The sequence below is a fragment of the Poecilia reticulata genome, chromosome 6 (genome assembly GCF_904066995.2).
Source record: "Poecilia reticulata chromosome 6, P_reticulata-male-v2, whole genome shotgun sequence".
NCBI lineage: Eukaryota > Metazoa > Chordata > Actinopteri > Cyprinodontiformes > Poeciliidae > Poecilia > Poecilia reticulata.
Window position 1 is genome coordinate 14,457,571 of NC_088835.1, and position 16,669 is coordinate 14,474,239.

Genomic DNA, 16,669 nt, shown 5'->3' on the forward strand with positions numbered 1-16,669 from the left:
AAACATCAAAGAGTCTAGATTGTTGCTTTTTATTTAATACAAATGCCACCTGGAGACGAAACAAGCCAGCCAGACAGGTTGAATCTGTCATGGACACATGGAGGCGTGTGGTGACCTGGGTTTGCAGCAGCTAGTGGAAAAACACAGTTAAATGAATCAACCAATGTCACCTCTGCCGTGAACAATGCTAGCATTTGCATGAACATGGATTAAGGGCCCGTTTTCTGACATGTCATTGGGTGGTTTCTCACATGTTTGCACATGCCTCCATTTGACAGTGTGGGAAATTCGAAGACTACAAACACACCAGAGCCGTTTGAGAGTGGCCTGGTTCAATAACCCAACGGCTGTTGACCCCAAACGGGATATTCTGTTATTTTGCCTGCAGCCTAAATCCTCAATTCAGCCAATTCAGTGGACATGACTGATGTAGAAACCATGCTGTGGAAAGCTTAAGCCACTTTCGATTTCTTTCAAGCAGCTAGAGTTTCTTTGTAACATTTTAAGGACAGCTTTATGGACTTTAACAGGGTTTCAAAAAATTGTGGATTTCAGCTGGTTTTTCCAATTTGGTATTTAATTAGATTCAACCAAAGGAAAATGGTCTATACGTTTCGTTGATGAGCTTTTTGTTTGAAACTTAGCATTGGTTTCATCTGAACAAAGAAACCCCTGATTGCTATAGTTTGCAAGCACTGAACATTTTTTATCTCAGACCTCCATTTATATTTCAAAGTGAGAATCTTGTGAAAACTGTTAAGAAAAAGCTGTCAAATGCAACACAAATCTCAAATAAAACAAGATCTGGATGTTTCGTATGAAAGTCTTTAGTGTTTCTATACATTTTATCTTTTGAAATGCAAATTTACAGTGAAATTATTTTTTGTTGTTTTCTCACTCAAAATCCATCCAGCCATTGGCAATCCTAACACTTGGTTTGGATTTTGGACATCACCCACTTGCCGTTTCTCTCCCCTTCAACTTTAGCAGCCACAGATATAAAGAAAACCCACCTTGTCTAGATCCACGGAGCTGCAGAGCTTGTAAGGGGAATTCTCATCCTCATCTTCCATCTTACTCGTTTTTTCTGCAGACTTTTCTTCTGCCTGTTCGCTGGCTTTTCTTCTCACTCTTAGAGTCTAGAAGGAAAACAAGAAACGGAAGGAAACACGTTTTACAGGTGATCAGAAATATAAGAAGTCGGACAGGTGAACGGGCGAGAGTATAAAAAAATTTAATAGGGCATTTTTCCACAAACAAAATGGCTGCAGAAGTAGTAAGGAAACAAATAACTGAAAATGACTCCTAATGATTGGGTCAGGATGAACAATGTTTGCAATGAGTCAGTCTGACCTTTGCTCCTCTCTCCTGAATGTAAAAGTCATTTGTTATCGCTGCTGCTTATGACCTGCAACAATTTACAACCGGTGACCATTGAGCCGCTATGACTGCTATTCCGGTTGCCAGGATTTTCAAACAGCACGACGCTTAAGCATTTTCTCCTTTACGTTTAGAAACCCGAGCCATTTGCCGGCTTTTAGAGTGCGAGTTGGTGCTCTTAAAGCTGAGGCAGTAAATTCCTCCTGCAAATTTTAAACGTTTCTGTCCCACTACACATCTGATTTAATCAGATGGGTCATTAATGCACAACTTCAGAAATGAAGACATGCAAAGAAACAACTTTTAATAATCAGGTGAGTTGAAGGAGACAGGAAACAATCATTTCAGTTGCCAGAGCAGAAGTGATAGTCGTCCGTCTTCCAAGAATTTCTGAGCTCGACGTATAGTCTCCTCCCAGTGTGCCTTTAAAACCTAAAAAGTAAAAGATCCAGGAAGCTTCCTGATCAGATTCTCAAACCAGCTCCTCTGACTCCTTTTAATGCAGAAGAGCAGCAGCTCCATTCTAAGCTCTTCGCCTCATCTTTACAGATGAGCCCTGCCCACCTCTGCAGAAAATTACCGGTCATGACTTCCATATCATGATCATAAGTAAGGGCTGGAATGTCCACGGACCAGCAGGTTGAGAGTTTTGACATCTTCACTGCAACATACCATAGCAACTCGCCCGTTCATCTCTGGCTCTATCCTACAATCACTTGATAAGAAATCAGAGTCCGACCCACAACCTGGAGGGTCAGTCTAGGCTCCCAGTTGAGCACTACGGCGTCAGACTTGGACCAGATACAAAAATCCCCGGAATACTTAATGTTTCATCCTGGCACTCGTACGCATAGAAACATTTTGACCCCATAAAATGAACTGACTTTTATTGGTTTTAATGCGACTTAAACAAAAACTGCTTATTCTAAAAGAAAGAAAGGTGCAAATTCTTTTGTAAGTTTAATATTTTTATACAGCAGGTTATAAAAAAGAAAGTGCAAACCAGATCCCAAGCTAAATATTAGGCACTTTGTATTCAAAATGCATATTTTCCTAAATATCTGCCAGAAACCACAATATTCAGGTAAGATGTAGGAGATGCATCCCTGCTTTCTCTAATCCAAACTAGCAACTCAATCTATTCTATTACTTAGGAAAGTTATTAAATTCACATTTGCTCAAAATTTCAGCCGCTATACTTTAAAATAGTCTCTTCGATATTTGTGGAAAACTAAACAGCATCAGTGCACAGCTTGTGTTCTGAGATCAAGAAAGGCAAGTTTAGGTTATTTTGTTTTGGTTGGAACATAAATCAGTTTTATTTGTGACATTTGTGGATTTAATATTGATGTTTTATGCTGAAATGAATGAAACAAAATATTAGGACAAACGCTACAGAGATGTGATGGCGTTGGCGCCATTTTAACTGTTCCATCAGTAACAATGTTCTTAGATCACATTGCTGATCACGAGTCTAATCTCTTGTCAAAAAATGATAACATCTACACTAATGTAGCCTGACGTCTTTACTCAGTTTCTCCAATGGAAAAAATATATATTTATATGACTTAATTCTGTGGTGTGGGAATATAAATATTTTCGATATTCTCCATTTTCCTTAACCAAACCGTATTCAAAGAGGAGACTGTGTTGGAACCCTGATACTACTAGCACTAAAAGACAAACTCACTGGAACATCTGATGAGCTTTACGAGATGCTGCTGCACATCCTTCAGGTCTAGTCTGGTTAAATATTCATCACCAGGCTGCTGAGAGACACATGCTCAGGGCTGGCTGTAGTTTATTACAGACTTTGCTTCTGCAATTTAACACCTGCTGTTGCAACGTTATACCTTCTCATCAGCTTGTTGTGGCGGAAACAAATAAAAAGGCACGCATTTGTTTACTAAAGTCTTCGGTGAATTTGAATCGTTTGTTTTCAGCAACAGTTCTGCTTGAAATAGTTCAGATTCATCAAGAACATGACAAATTTATGCAAAGCAAATCAATGCAGTCGGGTTACATTTGCTCCCGATTCGTCCTGACCTCATACAAACCCAAACCGCACACATCACAGAGATCAGACAAAAACATTAACACATCTCGGATACGCAATAGCTTCCTTGTCACATTCGCCTTAACCTAAAACATTAATAGGATGATATTTCTGGTGCAACCAAACTTTCTGGTCATGATATGGTTAAGTTCCTGTTGTGTTTTATCATACATCTTTATGAACTTAAAGGAAGGGCAAAGTTCCTAAACCAGTTTGGGAGAAAATATGAGTCCAGAGTTCAGTCAAGATGAGATTTGTGATGTAGAAGAAAATCAGAACAAAGAAATTTAGATTAAGTTTTTCAGCGATGGCTACAAACATTTTTTTGTCATTTTACTCTTTATACATCCTCCATTTAAAAAAAAAAAAAGAAGAGGCTTTCTGTTGGCGACCGCAATAAAAGCCACACCCTTTGTAACCGCTGCAAATAACCTAGATGTTGTTTAATAAGCTGCGCCTCTTCCCACTTTATACATACGAGCTCACAAACGTGACCTGAGCAGTCTGCCATCGGACTCTGAAGCTTTGAGGTGATGTCAGAATTGGAGATGTAAATGTCCCAACTGGGTTTCCTTCAAAAGGCGAGGAGGGTTTATTTTTTCCAATAGTTGAAACAAGTGTGTTTATTTTGATTTGGTTTAGAAACGGCTTTGAAACCCCAGCAGGGTGAGCTTAAAGCAGAGCATCCAGGTTAAAGGAATCTGACCGAAAATAAGGGTTTTATAAGCCACAGATTTAAGAGGAGCATCAAATTCAATGGAAACCAGTAGAGATGGAACATGAGCCAATCTGGACTATTGGACTAATATAGAAGCATTTATTGCTGGGTGGCTCTACTTCAGTGATAAAGCTGATCCATGACGTTTTGTCGTTACAAAATATCAGAGATTTTAAAACGGCACACACTGATGATGCTCAGCCGATTTCATACTCTCGTTATTTATTAAGCGAAGATAAAGTCAAAATGGAAAGACAAGCTGCTCCGTCCAATGTGGAAAATTATGCCACACCCTGATCATCTAATCACTGATCATCATCAGGAACCAGCTGTGTAACACCAGATGTTCTTTCAGTTTGCTGAAACATACAGGTGTGTTTCCACAATGCCAAGAGGGAAAGTCGATAGCAATGTGCTTAGAGACGCTGCCGTTGCTGCTCATTTACAAAAGAAATACTATTTACAAGTGCAAAACTCTTGCTGCAGGACTTGGACGTTTCTGAAAATTCACCCTGAGGTCAGACTGAGCAATATGGAGAAACTCAACACCTCAAATTCTCAGTTAGTCAACATAAATGTTGAAATTTATGACAGGACAATAGTCTATTCGATTAAACACAAAGGTTTCTTGGTGTCCCGTAATTAAAACACACTCAAATATGGCTTTAGTTTAGTAGTGTCTCCAGGAGAAAGTCTTTGCACCAAAAAGAATGTAGCAGGATGCCTTGTGTTTGCATAGTTGCCTCTGGGGAATGAAAACTTGTGGAACAACGTCCGATGGGCAGATGAGATCAGAGTAGAAATCCTAGGCTTCAAGCACAGTTCAACAGCTCATACCAATTAACGCACAATTGTTTTGTTGTTACAAAAGAAATGCAGGACAGATGCTCTGGGTTCGTTTTATAACCAGGACTTGAACAAATCACCACCAGCCCCTCACTCCAGTTATGCTGCACAGTGGTGGAGGGTTGATGATTTAGAGACAAATTCAATTAACACTTATTTTAACTGTATAAACTACTCGCGTCTCAAAGCATTTGTCACTTCGTAAAATTGCAGTCATAACCTGGAGTCAAGCTGAACGCCACAACTTCTGCTACTTGAACCAATGATAATATCAGTGAACCAAGAAATAAAGGAACTAATCTTCGTTCAAAATTGAAAAAGTGACTGTTCTCCGCTGACTTCAGCAGGTCAGTAATATTTCAGTACACACTTAAGTTTTATAACTATGTAGAACGTGTAGTTTGTGCTATATCATGTCCACTGTGAATAAACCGAACATTCGTCTCGCGTCACTGATCCTTTAGAGTAGGTTACGCAAAATACCAGACAATGCTACGAGAAATACCAACAAATTTAAGATTTTTAAGTATTGTTTTCCTATGTAAATGTACACAGAACATGCAGTACACATGTGTACTGTCATGTGGGTGTATAATGAGTCATACACACTTTGACTGGTTTTAGTTTAAGTTTACCTATAGGTGCTTCGTGGACAATCTTGAATTGCAGAGACAGTTTAGCTCTTCAAATACATTTGAGGGAACTGAAATTAATTACTGTCAGTTGTTGGATTGCAACTTCAATTAATAATGAAAAATAAATAGTTGGAAGCATAATCCATCATTATCTGCCAAAAGTTAATAAAAAAAATAGAAAACATCAAAGTTGCCTGTGAAACACTTTGTTTTGGTCGTCATTTTGTTTCTCAATAAATGATCATTTCAATGAACTAACAAGTAAAACGTCCCAATGTTTGGTCGTGCAGAGTGATTCAGCATGACTTGACTAAAAGGGAAAGGGTGTTTTTGAGGGGTTTTTTTTTAGAAAAGGAACAAAGCAAGAGAGCAAAACTATGATGAGAACAGAGTCATGTGCAGCTGAATCAGAGACCGAAAACATTAAAGAACTATACTTGAGGCAACATTTTACTGGAATTACATCAACTATGATGCAAATAAAATCAGGAGGAAAACTTCACACAGACAAGGAAGGAATTACAATTACAATTTAAAAAATGTAAATCACCCAAAAGATACATGCATTAAAGAGTGCAGTGAGTCTTTTCTATTTGATTATAGCACTTTTCACCGATAAGGTTTAAGATCAGTGATTTACAAAGATGGAGTCAGGACCATAATGTGGGTTTCTTGAGGTAATCTACTGAAAAAGTTTAACTTAGAGATTTGTGTTTGTGCCATTTTTAATGCTAAGGACCTAGCACAGCAGTGATCATCACCCAAAACAGTACACTTTATTAGGCTAACAAGGGTAAGAACTAAAATAGGCTGATCAGCCAAACAGAGCTCATCACCAACGTCAGGCTGACCTCATTAGTCGCCCGTGAATAAGAATTAGTCGCCTGTCAATCATTAAAACATGCTGTAGGTCTGGACAATTTTAGTAAATTTTGCATTTTGGGCAAAATCACTTGTTACTCTAAGAATCTCTCCCTCTGGCTAAATATTATCTTAGGTGAAGTATAATTTCACAGCACCTGGTATGCATTAGCCAACGATTATTGCACTCCAAACATTCCTTTGTGATACAATATTACACAGAGAAATATTGTGAAGACAATATATTGTGCAGCCTTAAAGTGTACAGACCAAAAGTTTAAAAGCAAGATAAAAACAGGCCATGGTTTCATTGGTTTATACTGCAATAAAAGAAGCATGATTATGTTAAGAGTCATTTATTGAGATACACATTCTATTTGGGATAAAAGAAAGATTTGCTTTCTTACTACAAGCCGTTTTAAGCTCTACGTAACCATAGGATATATTAACTCAGTTGAGGTGAAGTTATGAATCCCTTAGTTTGTGTTTTTGATTCATTTAAATAATTTAAATTATGGCATTTTTATTGAAAATGTTTTTGTTTTTTTACCCAGACAAGAAACAATTGAGCAATTTTTCAGAAAGAAGTCAATTTCTGCAAGTTATAATGGAGGTCTAATCCAGACTCAAATCCCTTTAAAGTTTACACTTTATGATGAGAAACAAAATTGTTAAGCCATAAATGCATCCATCTTTGCAGGCATCACATGCCAGCCGGCACAGACAATACCTGCACCAGAGTCCAGCTAATTTTGCCTTTTATGTCACGAGATGGTTTTCTTTGTCAGTGAATGGGGGAAGGGTTAGAAGTAATAATGCATTCATATCTGCTCATTAGGCAAATTTACAAACTGTGCCACCAGGTGTTTTTTTTTCCTCCTTTATGCACATGCACTGGACAGGATATCAACCACCAGGAAGTGATTCAGGAAAGTCTTGGCAAGCCTTTTTATTTTTAGTTATATGACTTCATCTTTGAACAACAAAGAACTGTGCTGTTGGGTTGCAGTAATTGGAGAGTAAAAAAAAAAAGTATAAATAATACTTTCATTTTTATGCAATATATACACATTAGGTGTGAAAACGCTTTGTGCCTTTGAGGTTTTATTGGTTGATGAGTGGCAGCACAAATTATTTCTCACTTTGTGCATCACATTTGAAATTAACCAGGACTCAATGTGAGTCCTGGTTAATTAAACAGTTTAGTTTCCTAGCCGAGTTTGACATGAGCATCTGGTGAAAACTGTAATCGGCCTAAAAATACTTATTCACACTGTAGTCCTATTTGTGAGGAATCAAATGTTGAACTGTTTCGCTCAATGAGCAAATGGTGCCCAAAAAAATAAGGTCAGCATTTTCACATTTCGAGAGAGAAGTTGTCATAGTAACAAGCTTGACCTCCTTCGAATACACTTGGATCTTCAGTCAGTAAAATTAAAGTTTGCTGTCGTAAAGAATGTCTACCTGTAAGACAGACTGAAATTAAATTATTTACATTCCGCTCCATTTCTAGTTTTAACACAATAAAATCAAATTTAGTTTTTAATAACATGGATTGGTAAAAAAAAATGTCGCTCTCAGGAAGCCAAGCTGCTCTTATTGAGTCACTGGCACACAGGCTATACTTCATGTTTGGTTTTTCAGTGGCTTACTTTGCATTTAGTAACATCTCATAATGATTTAACTTAATTTTGCATTATTATATGTTCCCATCGTTTTATTTAGTATCTTAACCCATTTCTCTACAAATCCATGAAATGAGTTGTGACAAAACTGAGGTTTTTACAAAATATGAACCCTTTATAAACTCTACATGACTGGAGAAAGCTAGTACTATTGACAATGAAGACCAGAGTCCACAGCTCATTGCAGGGCTCCAAGTTCAGAGAGTCCAGGAGAAATTTTCATAAAGGAGTCAAGCTAAGAGCTAGTCACATTAGGCTCCACGGAGGAGAGTGTCCACCATCTTAAGTTCAACTGTTTCCTCTTAAAGTCTGTATTATGCGAGCTACGACAACTTGCATGGGCAGATGAGATAATGAGTGTTAGCCAGATTATCAACTCCAAATATTGCTGATTTCTTTTAGTTAGTAATACCGAGCCACCCCAGAGGACTGATGAGTCCACACAAAGTCCATGTGCAACACAAACGTTGTTCAGCTGATGGAAAAAAAAGGCTCGAGTCAGCCATGAGAAATGTTCTGAGTCTTCAATCCGAGATTAATCTATTGCAGATACTGTCTGCGCAAACATACTCCTCACAAACCTGCCTTTAAGATAAAAAGCAAGTAATCGGACAGAAATCAGCACCAACAATCAGTTTTCATTATAAATTCTTATCACAAACATTTATAACCCAAGAGGAACAGTGGTCATAAGATGACTAAGACTTCCTCTTTATAGACACTGAAAAGTTGCCAAGTACCAACAAAAAACAAGATCAATTTATGTATAAAATACATTTAAATCCATGTTAGTTTTCCAAAGAGCGCCATGGTCGTATTTCATTAAAACGCAAGAAATCCTTAAAAACGGGTCAAACTAGGACCGAGTCTCGGGTTTCAGACACAAGCAGGCAAGCAAACAAAGCAAGTCAGTATTGGTGTCGTAACATGAAAATTTTCTTTGGAAATTTAGAGTTTGAATCTCATATTTTCTTACAAGATGTATCCCAGCATATTCAGTTACACCAAATGAATGAAAAACGTTCACATTTTTTACTCATCTCTCATTCAGTCGATGCAACTTTTCTCTTCAAGTTTATATTCAGTACACTTTAAATCCGACACCTAACATGACAACATTCATTACTGTGGGACTATGAAGCTAGAAAGATTTTGAATCTACATAGTTTTTGTAAAAAAAAAAAAAAAGGATTATTTGTTAGCAGTAAAGTAAACAAGAGGGAGTTTGTATTGGACCCAGGAGTGCCTGAGTAAACTTCTCAGGAAAGAGGCCAGACAATGAGCGGTATGCCAACAATGTTGACATTACTCTCACTTTATATTGGTCTACTTATTGTCAGGCTGAGAAATACACCTATTAATGGGATTATAATGGAAGGGGACTTTTAAAACAATATTAATCCAACAAAACTCTTTGGACTCTCACCCCAACTTAAAGTGGGGTTTAAGACAATTTACAGTTAAAGGGAACCTTTTCAAGGTGAGCAGAAACAATTCATCTCAATAAAAAGCATCCATGAGCTCAATTTACAGAGAAAGAGCAAGCTTGAAGAGTAAAATATAAGGCGTGCTCTGTCCCAGGAGGAAGAGGAGGCAATAGCATGAAAGAATGAGAAAAACAAAGGGGACAGTTTTTAGTGGGGCGGCGATGCGGCCTGGTACCATCACAACACAGAAACTACAGTCCGCTTTTCCTCTGGGAGAGGAGGAGGAGGGGCGAGAAAGATGGATCGAATGGATGTTTTCATTTGTGACGACAACCTGGTAGAACACCAGTTTAATTAAACAACCAATTAAAACCAAACATGAAAGGGGTTTAATGCTTTAAATATTGTTCCGTTTTTTTTTTTTTCTTTGTACACCCTAGATGACTCTTCAATCTGCTCTTGGAGTTTTTGTAGGTCAAACACCCCTGTTCCATTGTTTCCTCAAAGCATTGTGTCTTTTAAGACAAAGTTACTTTTTTTCCCCTCATCCGTCCCTAAAATACTTTAAGTTTATCTGAAACATTCAAGTAGGAGAAAAACCCCACAGCAGAAATCTGACAAATACTTTTTAACAGCACAAAATTTACAAGAAGAGGAAGTGAAAGAGTGGAATTAGGCAGGTAATAAAATTACTGAGCAGTGTTGGTGGCGAGTTGGCTCAAAGGTTTACCACTTGATAAACTGTGGCGCATCAAATGAACTGGGCTTTTGAACAGGGTTTAAATCTAGTTCAGAAACATTAAGAGAAAAAATATTCTTGGAATGACCCACTCCACCTTTATGAGGCTTTAAAGGTTATGCGACATTTGTTTGCACACAAGCAAAATGAAAAAGGCAAAATGATCAAACATACACACAAGATCAAACTAGAGGAAATGAACACAATGTATTCAAAAAGTTTATGGATCATCTTTTGCATCTCTACCAAACTCCCAAAGGATTAAGCAGATCTATGTCGCCGTTTATTCACCAAACCACATAGTGAAAAAGAAAAATACTACACAATTATAAAAAAAATAAACCTAAACTACTGTTCATAAAGTGAAACGGATTATTTAACAAACACCTCACATACTGGTACGTGAGGTTCAGTTCAGTTCTCCAGGTTTTAGATTACCATTCAGTTTCCAAAGCTGTTGTACTGTAAGATTATTGTTAAATACAGAACGGTGCTATGTAGGTGGTCATAATGTTATGCTGATTAATAAACTGCTCTTTTGAAGTTGGATTTTGTCAAGTCTAGGATCCTGTTAGGAACAGATGGGTTTTACTGTGGATTCTGAGTTCAGATTTTTGGCTTGGTGTGGGAGCCAAACACAGATTTCAAGAATATTTCATGTCACTTCTAAAACGTTTTCGTTCCCATTTCCTCATTACATTTTATTGCTAAGCTTTTTATTGCCACAGATAGGGAGCCTGTCGGACCAAAGAACTCTGTACGGGCGAAGGTTAGCATTGTTTCTTATGGGAACGAGACATTCAAGCAGACCCAGACCTGGCTTTGGTCGGTTTGTCAGGCTAATCCCGATCAAATAGTATAAACAGTTATGAAACTACTGAATCTTTCCTCACTGTAAAACCCAATTTATTTATTTCTTTTTTAAAAATCAGAAAAATATTCTCACGCCAATGTCATTGCCTTCTTTGTGAAGGAATTGCTCTTCAGGTTAATATCCACAAGTAGTTTGACTCTTTCCAAACATCTGAGATGATAAATGTCAGGAAAAAGTAGCGTTTATGAATGCTCATTTTTAAAAAAAAGACTCAACAGGTTAAAAAAAAAAAAGAAAGAGCTTTCATAACATCTCTGGTTACAAAGCAGGTAGGAAGGGTGGCTCAAATCAACCCCAGTCTGGCTGGGGGAGTTTATTACTTCAATAAAGATAGATTGGTGTTGTAAGAATGACATTAGCAACTCTCACACCTTTGAAACTATGCATTTTGTTCCCACAGTCAGGGTTGTGCAAGCTCACACTTTAGGGGAACTTGTTCGGTGCATGGATGCACCAATCGACCAATTTTCCCTTCATGAGCTCTGATCAGTTATTGTCGAGTCAAATCCTTCAGAAATCTGATTTTTTTCCCCCACCTGCCTATTAATTAAATGCATCAAAGCCAAAAGCTTCCACCATTTTCATTTTCATGTATGTACTTTGATGCTGCTTTCTGAGTGGGGAACAATAATTTTTTTTATTGTCGTTTTTGGCTTCAAAAATGTCCTTATAATTTGGCTGATCGGGCCTCAGAAGAAAACCAGGAAATGGTATTTCAGTGCAACATTAGTTCAAAGTTCATTGCATACAGAATAAATAAAGCTAAGTTGTTCTCAATCACATATTTTGATTACAGATGCTTTTTCCATCAGATACAGATTTTTATTTTAAGAAGGCCTGATCTAGGTCCTAGTTTTCACCTGAAGGATAGAACAGAAAAAACTTTTGAAACATGAAACAGATCAAAAGTCACATTTTCAATGTTTGAATTGCTGACCAGTGCTCAGAGGCGGTCAAATGAAAACTGTTAAATTTAAATCCCTTTTTGTGCTTATCTGATTTTCTAACAAAATCTATTGAAACAAAGAAAACAAATTCTTTGCGATTAATTTCTTTCCAAGGAATGTTCAACTTAATTCAGCTCAATTACATTCAAAAATATTAAGGAGTAAAATATGACAAACAGAGATATGATGGAAAAATATTTATTGCAGCCTACCGTTTTGTGATGACGTCAACCTCATTGTTACGTTATGTCTTGATGTTTAATGCAGACCAATTTATCTCTTCTCCTTGCAGCTGCAAAAAACCATCTTTGGCAGATAACCTCAGATAAACTTATTCCACATGAAGTCCATAAGCATTAGAGATAAAAACGTTAACATAAACCATAACTTCAACAGAGTCATTAGACTTTAGCACGCAATAAAATATTCAATTCCACCACCAGATGTTCCTGAGGCATCCTCTGCAACTAAAGATTTTCACTTGCAATAACAGAAAGTTGTTTTACTTAGGAGACTTTTCAACCTACATGGAGATGTTTGGCCAGAACACGAAGCACCATCCCAAACAAAATAACCAGCAGAAAAACCTAACACCAACTGTAAAGCACACTGTTAGAGGGCTGATGATGTGGGGTCATTTTGTGACCTTTGAACCTTAAACTCACCAAGTCGACCATAAACTTCCTCTGTAGTACCAGCCATTTGTCCGGCAGCTCAAGCTCACCTCAAACTGGGACAACAGAGGTGAAATTACAACAGAATGACAAAAACAAAAGAATCGAGATATTGAAATTCTCCTGTCAAAGTCCAGATGTCAACCTGATGAGTGTGCAGGGACAAAAGTCAATAAACCTTGATGAACTCAATCAATGCTGGAAAGACAAAAAAGAAACCGTGATGTCAAAGTATGATTTATTGCTGCTCAAAGTGGTTCTTTGAGATCTTGAACAACAGGTTGTACATAGTTTATCCACCTTGACCCCATATCTACATTTCTGCGCTTATGATCAAACTCGTGTGCTGTCTGAATACGAGTCATTTGTCTTAAAATAGTCACTCACTCTTGGAGTTAAATATATATACTTGCATGACAATGAACTAAAACAAGTTGATCATTGATCACAATGACATTTTGTTAAACTAGAAGTTCATAAACATGACAGCTCTACACTAAATGGTCTCTTTATTCCCATTTATTGCAGCAAATTAAGGATTTTTAGACCGTTTTTTAGTCATAATAACCAAAACCAGACATTAGTTAAATTGAAGGATGATAGGATGAGACTAGAGAACCTGGATAAAAGTAATATAGGTTTGTACAAACATCCCAACAACTGTACAAGCACATTTGCACGTTCTTACTTGGGTGTGACAGCAGAACGTAACCAACGTGAGGTCATTGTGGAAAGAACAGGACAAAGGTTCCCACTTTGAAGAGATTTATAACGCTGAAACAGCTGTAATTTTGGATGATTGGCTCTCACTGACAGAACAAGTCACCAAATGGATTTATTTACAAATGAAGAGGAAAAACACCTTCACCAACACGCTTTAAGAAACTTAAATTTTAAAATCAGCTTACAATAATCTATCATCAGTTTTAGACTTGATCAGGAACTTCTTCCTACTGAGTTTCATGATATAAACAACTATAGAGTGAACTACTAGCATATTACTAAACAAATTAAGAATACTCGATGTCTAAGAAAAGGGAAAAAACAGCCACACACTATGTTCTCAGTCGTTTCCTTTCGCAACAAATGAAATTTAACAACAATGACATCAGCATCAGGTGAAAGATCTGGCCGCATGTCAAGATTAGGCGATCACGCAGCAGATTACTGACCAACTTCTCTACTGCTTGGTTTCAGTCACATACATCGCATACCTCATATCTACACACGTTGATCTTTTTGCACCACAACACTTGCTCTCCATTGCTGAAACGCCTCAACATTAAAGTTCCTCTACCATAATTCATCATGCCAAAATAACAACATGCTGGGCGAAAACCACTCGAATGTTTCGTTAAGGGAGTGAACACATTTTAGAATTAGAGGTTGATAATCAAAGATTTTCCGGTTTTTTCCTTTAAACTCCATAAATGTAGGCGCTGCTATTGATGTGATTTTCTCGATCTGGATCCTCAGCGCACTCTGTTCTGAATGCTTTAGATGTTCAACAGTTCAGACACACCTGATTCAAAGGAATGAATTACCTCAGCAGCTTGTTATCAGGTTCTGCTCTGTTTGCATTCCGGTTCAGGGGTTTTTTGGAAAACTGTTTCCAGGCAAACCCTACTGAAAACCAGGATCCAGAACAGGGTCAGCCAACTAAAGCTAGAATTGCTGGAGACCTTACCATGCTTAAACTTTTGTTGGTCTCCACATCACCGCTTTCCCGGTTGAGGGAAACTAGCATGACTACCATGTTTGTGCTTTGACTGAATCAACTAACTGATGGAGGTTGTACAAGCTGGAGGACATGTGTCCTGCATCTGTTATGTCTTAACAGATGCAGGACACCTGCTGTTAACAGGTGTCCTGCTAACATCTGAGTATGGAGTATAATCCACATAATCCATACTCCATGGAGTATGTGGATTATTATAGCAGGTTTATATTGTATAGATAGAGCTGCAGAATCTAATAAAATGCAGATATTATCGAATTAGTGATTGTTAATTACTGGTTTAAGTGACTTCAGCAGTGACAGGCTACTAGATTTTATGCAGTCATGCATCTTTTAGATAATTAAATAAATGGACATTTTCTTGAAACTAAAAAGCTTTCTATATCAAATTTTTGCATACTTATCCAAACTTGAAATGACATAAAATTCCTTTTAAGACTGCAAAGGAACCGTAAAGACTCCAAATAAAGACTGCTTTACTTTACCGTATTTGTCTTTATTCTGAGTTGCATGTCAATGTTTGACATTTTATTTTTCAAACTTTTCCTGCCAATTCATATTTTCTGATGCATACTTTTAAACTGAAATAGCGTTTAGCAAATATATGTATCCAGAGAACTGTTATAAATAATAATGACAAACATTCATTGTTGTCAATCTTTAAAAAAAAAAAAAAAAAAGAAATCTCGAGTCAACCTCTCCAACAACACAATTTATGAATGACAAATGTAAACAAGGCCTAAGTTGTGCAAAGCTAGCATGCCAAACTCAAAAACTAGACCCGTGTGTTTGGTTTCAGTTGACTGTATGGATGTCTGAGTTACTCAACAAGTGAGGGGAGATGCAACCAAAAGCAGACGATGGAAGGCGAAGAGAGTGAGGGTGACGACACAAGAATGAGCAAGTGTACGCCAATAAGAAACTGGCCTCCCCGACTGAAAGAACCCGTCGAACCTGTGCGACAAGGACTCGGGACTTCACATATTTTCATGGCCCCTCTCTGTGTGCCCAATGTGCAACAATCAGAGGCACTCTGTAGCAACATGCGAACAAGGTGTCATGTTACTACACACACACACACAGAGTCCAATTGCAACAAAAAAAAAAAACACACTGCGAATCCACTTAGTGCATTTGCTTTATGAGCGTTACATGGGCTAAAGAGAAGGAATTACTGCCAGACGTCCACCTACTGTTCTCCTGGATGAAATCAAGGTTCATTGTAGAGGTAAAATAAATCATTAATGAACTTTATAGAGGGATCCTGTTTTAGTGCTGCATGCAGAGGGCCAAGATAAATACAAACTGCATCTCAAACTAGTGAGTTTGTATGCAATGTGGGAATACATATTTAGCAATAAAAAAAAGGGAAGAGGAGCAGATGTCTGTTTCAAAAAGGTAAAAAGAAAAAGTTGAGCTGTTTTTCTACCATTGCAAATAAAAATTAAGGAAGAGGCTCTTTGTTAATGAGTAACTTTCTGGGTAACTTAACATCCCATTATGAGGTCATATTCTTTTAATTATTAGACTTTTGACCTCATTATTCTCACATGATGTTGGAATGTTCAACAAATGACATTGAACTATTTTGCCCAATTTTCTAACATTTTAAAGTCAGTTTTAAAAATTAGGATGCAGAAAAATTTAAGTAAGATAGAAAAAATCCTTATGACTTCAGTTATTTTGTCAAGGGGCCAATAAGATGCTTAGACAGTCTGTCACTCTCCATGTGGTTCTCCTGGGTTAGATTCCCACTTTCTCTTCTCTCTCCTTCCCATTTCTTGTTCAATAACGGGATCCTAAAAATATATATATATATAAAACTTGAACTTCTTGACTGTCATGAAGGAACTGGTGTCCTCGTGGATCCATTGTCAGACATGTAAGCCTTTTGGTGTTGAAACAAAATGATTTATCCTCTTTAGTTAAATTACTAAAGTACATCTGCAGCCCTCAACACAAACTGTTATGGTTTGCTATGATTGTAAAGCACAAGAGTAATTCAAATTGCAAAAAACTGTAAAACTGTTAAACATGTCAAGCTGAAGACGGTTTAGGGATGTAAAAACATCACAGTTTTCTTTGTCCT

The 16,669-nt window shown here is 37.4% G+C and overlaps 2 protein-coding genes across 3 annotated transcripts in view; one reads left to right on the forward strand and one right to left on the reverse strand.

Annotated features, from left to right (window-relative positions):
- Positions 1 to 16,669, reverse strand: part of fa2h (fatty acid 2-hydroxylase) — a 33,381-nt gene that overhangs the window by 6,919 nt on the left and 9,793 nt on the right. For both annotated transcript variants that reach the window (XM_008411678.3, XM_008411680.3), the window contains exon 2: positions 1,014 to 1,139. In XM_008411678.3, the coding sequence (XP_008409900.1) occupies positions 1,014 to 1,139 (126 nt within the window). The remainder of the gene's footprint in view (positions 1 to 1,013; positions 1,140 to 16,669) is intronic.
- The window catches only part of LOC145551958 (uncharacterized), a 35,401-nt gene that overhangs the window by 1,934 nt on the left and 16,798 nt on the right, over positions 1 to 16,669 (forward strand). The gene's annotated exons all lie outside the window — the stretch shown is intronic.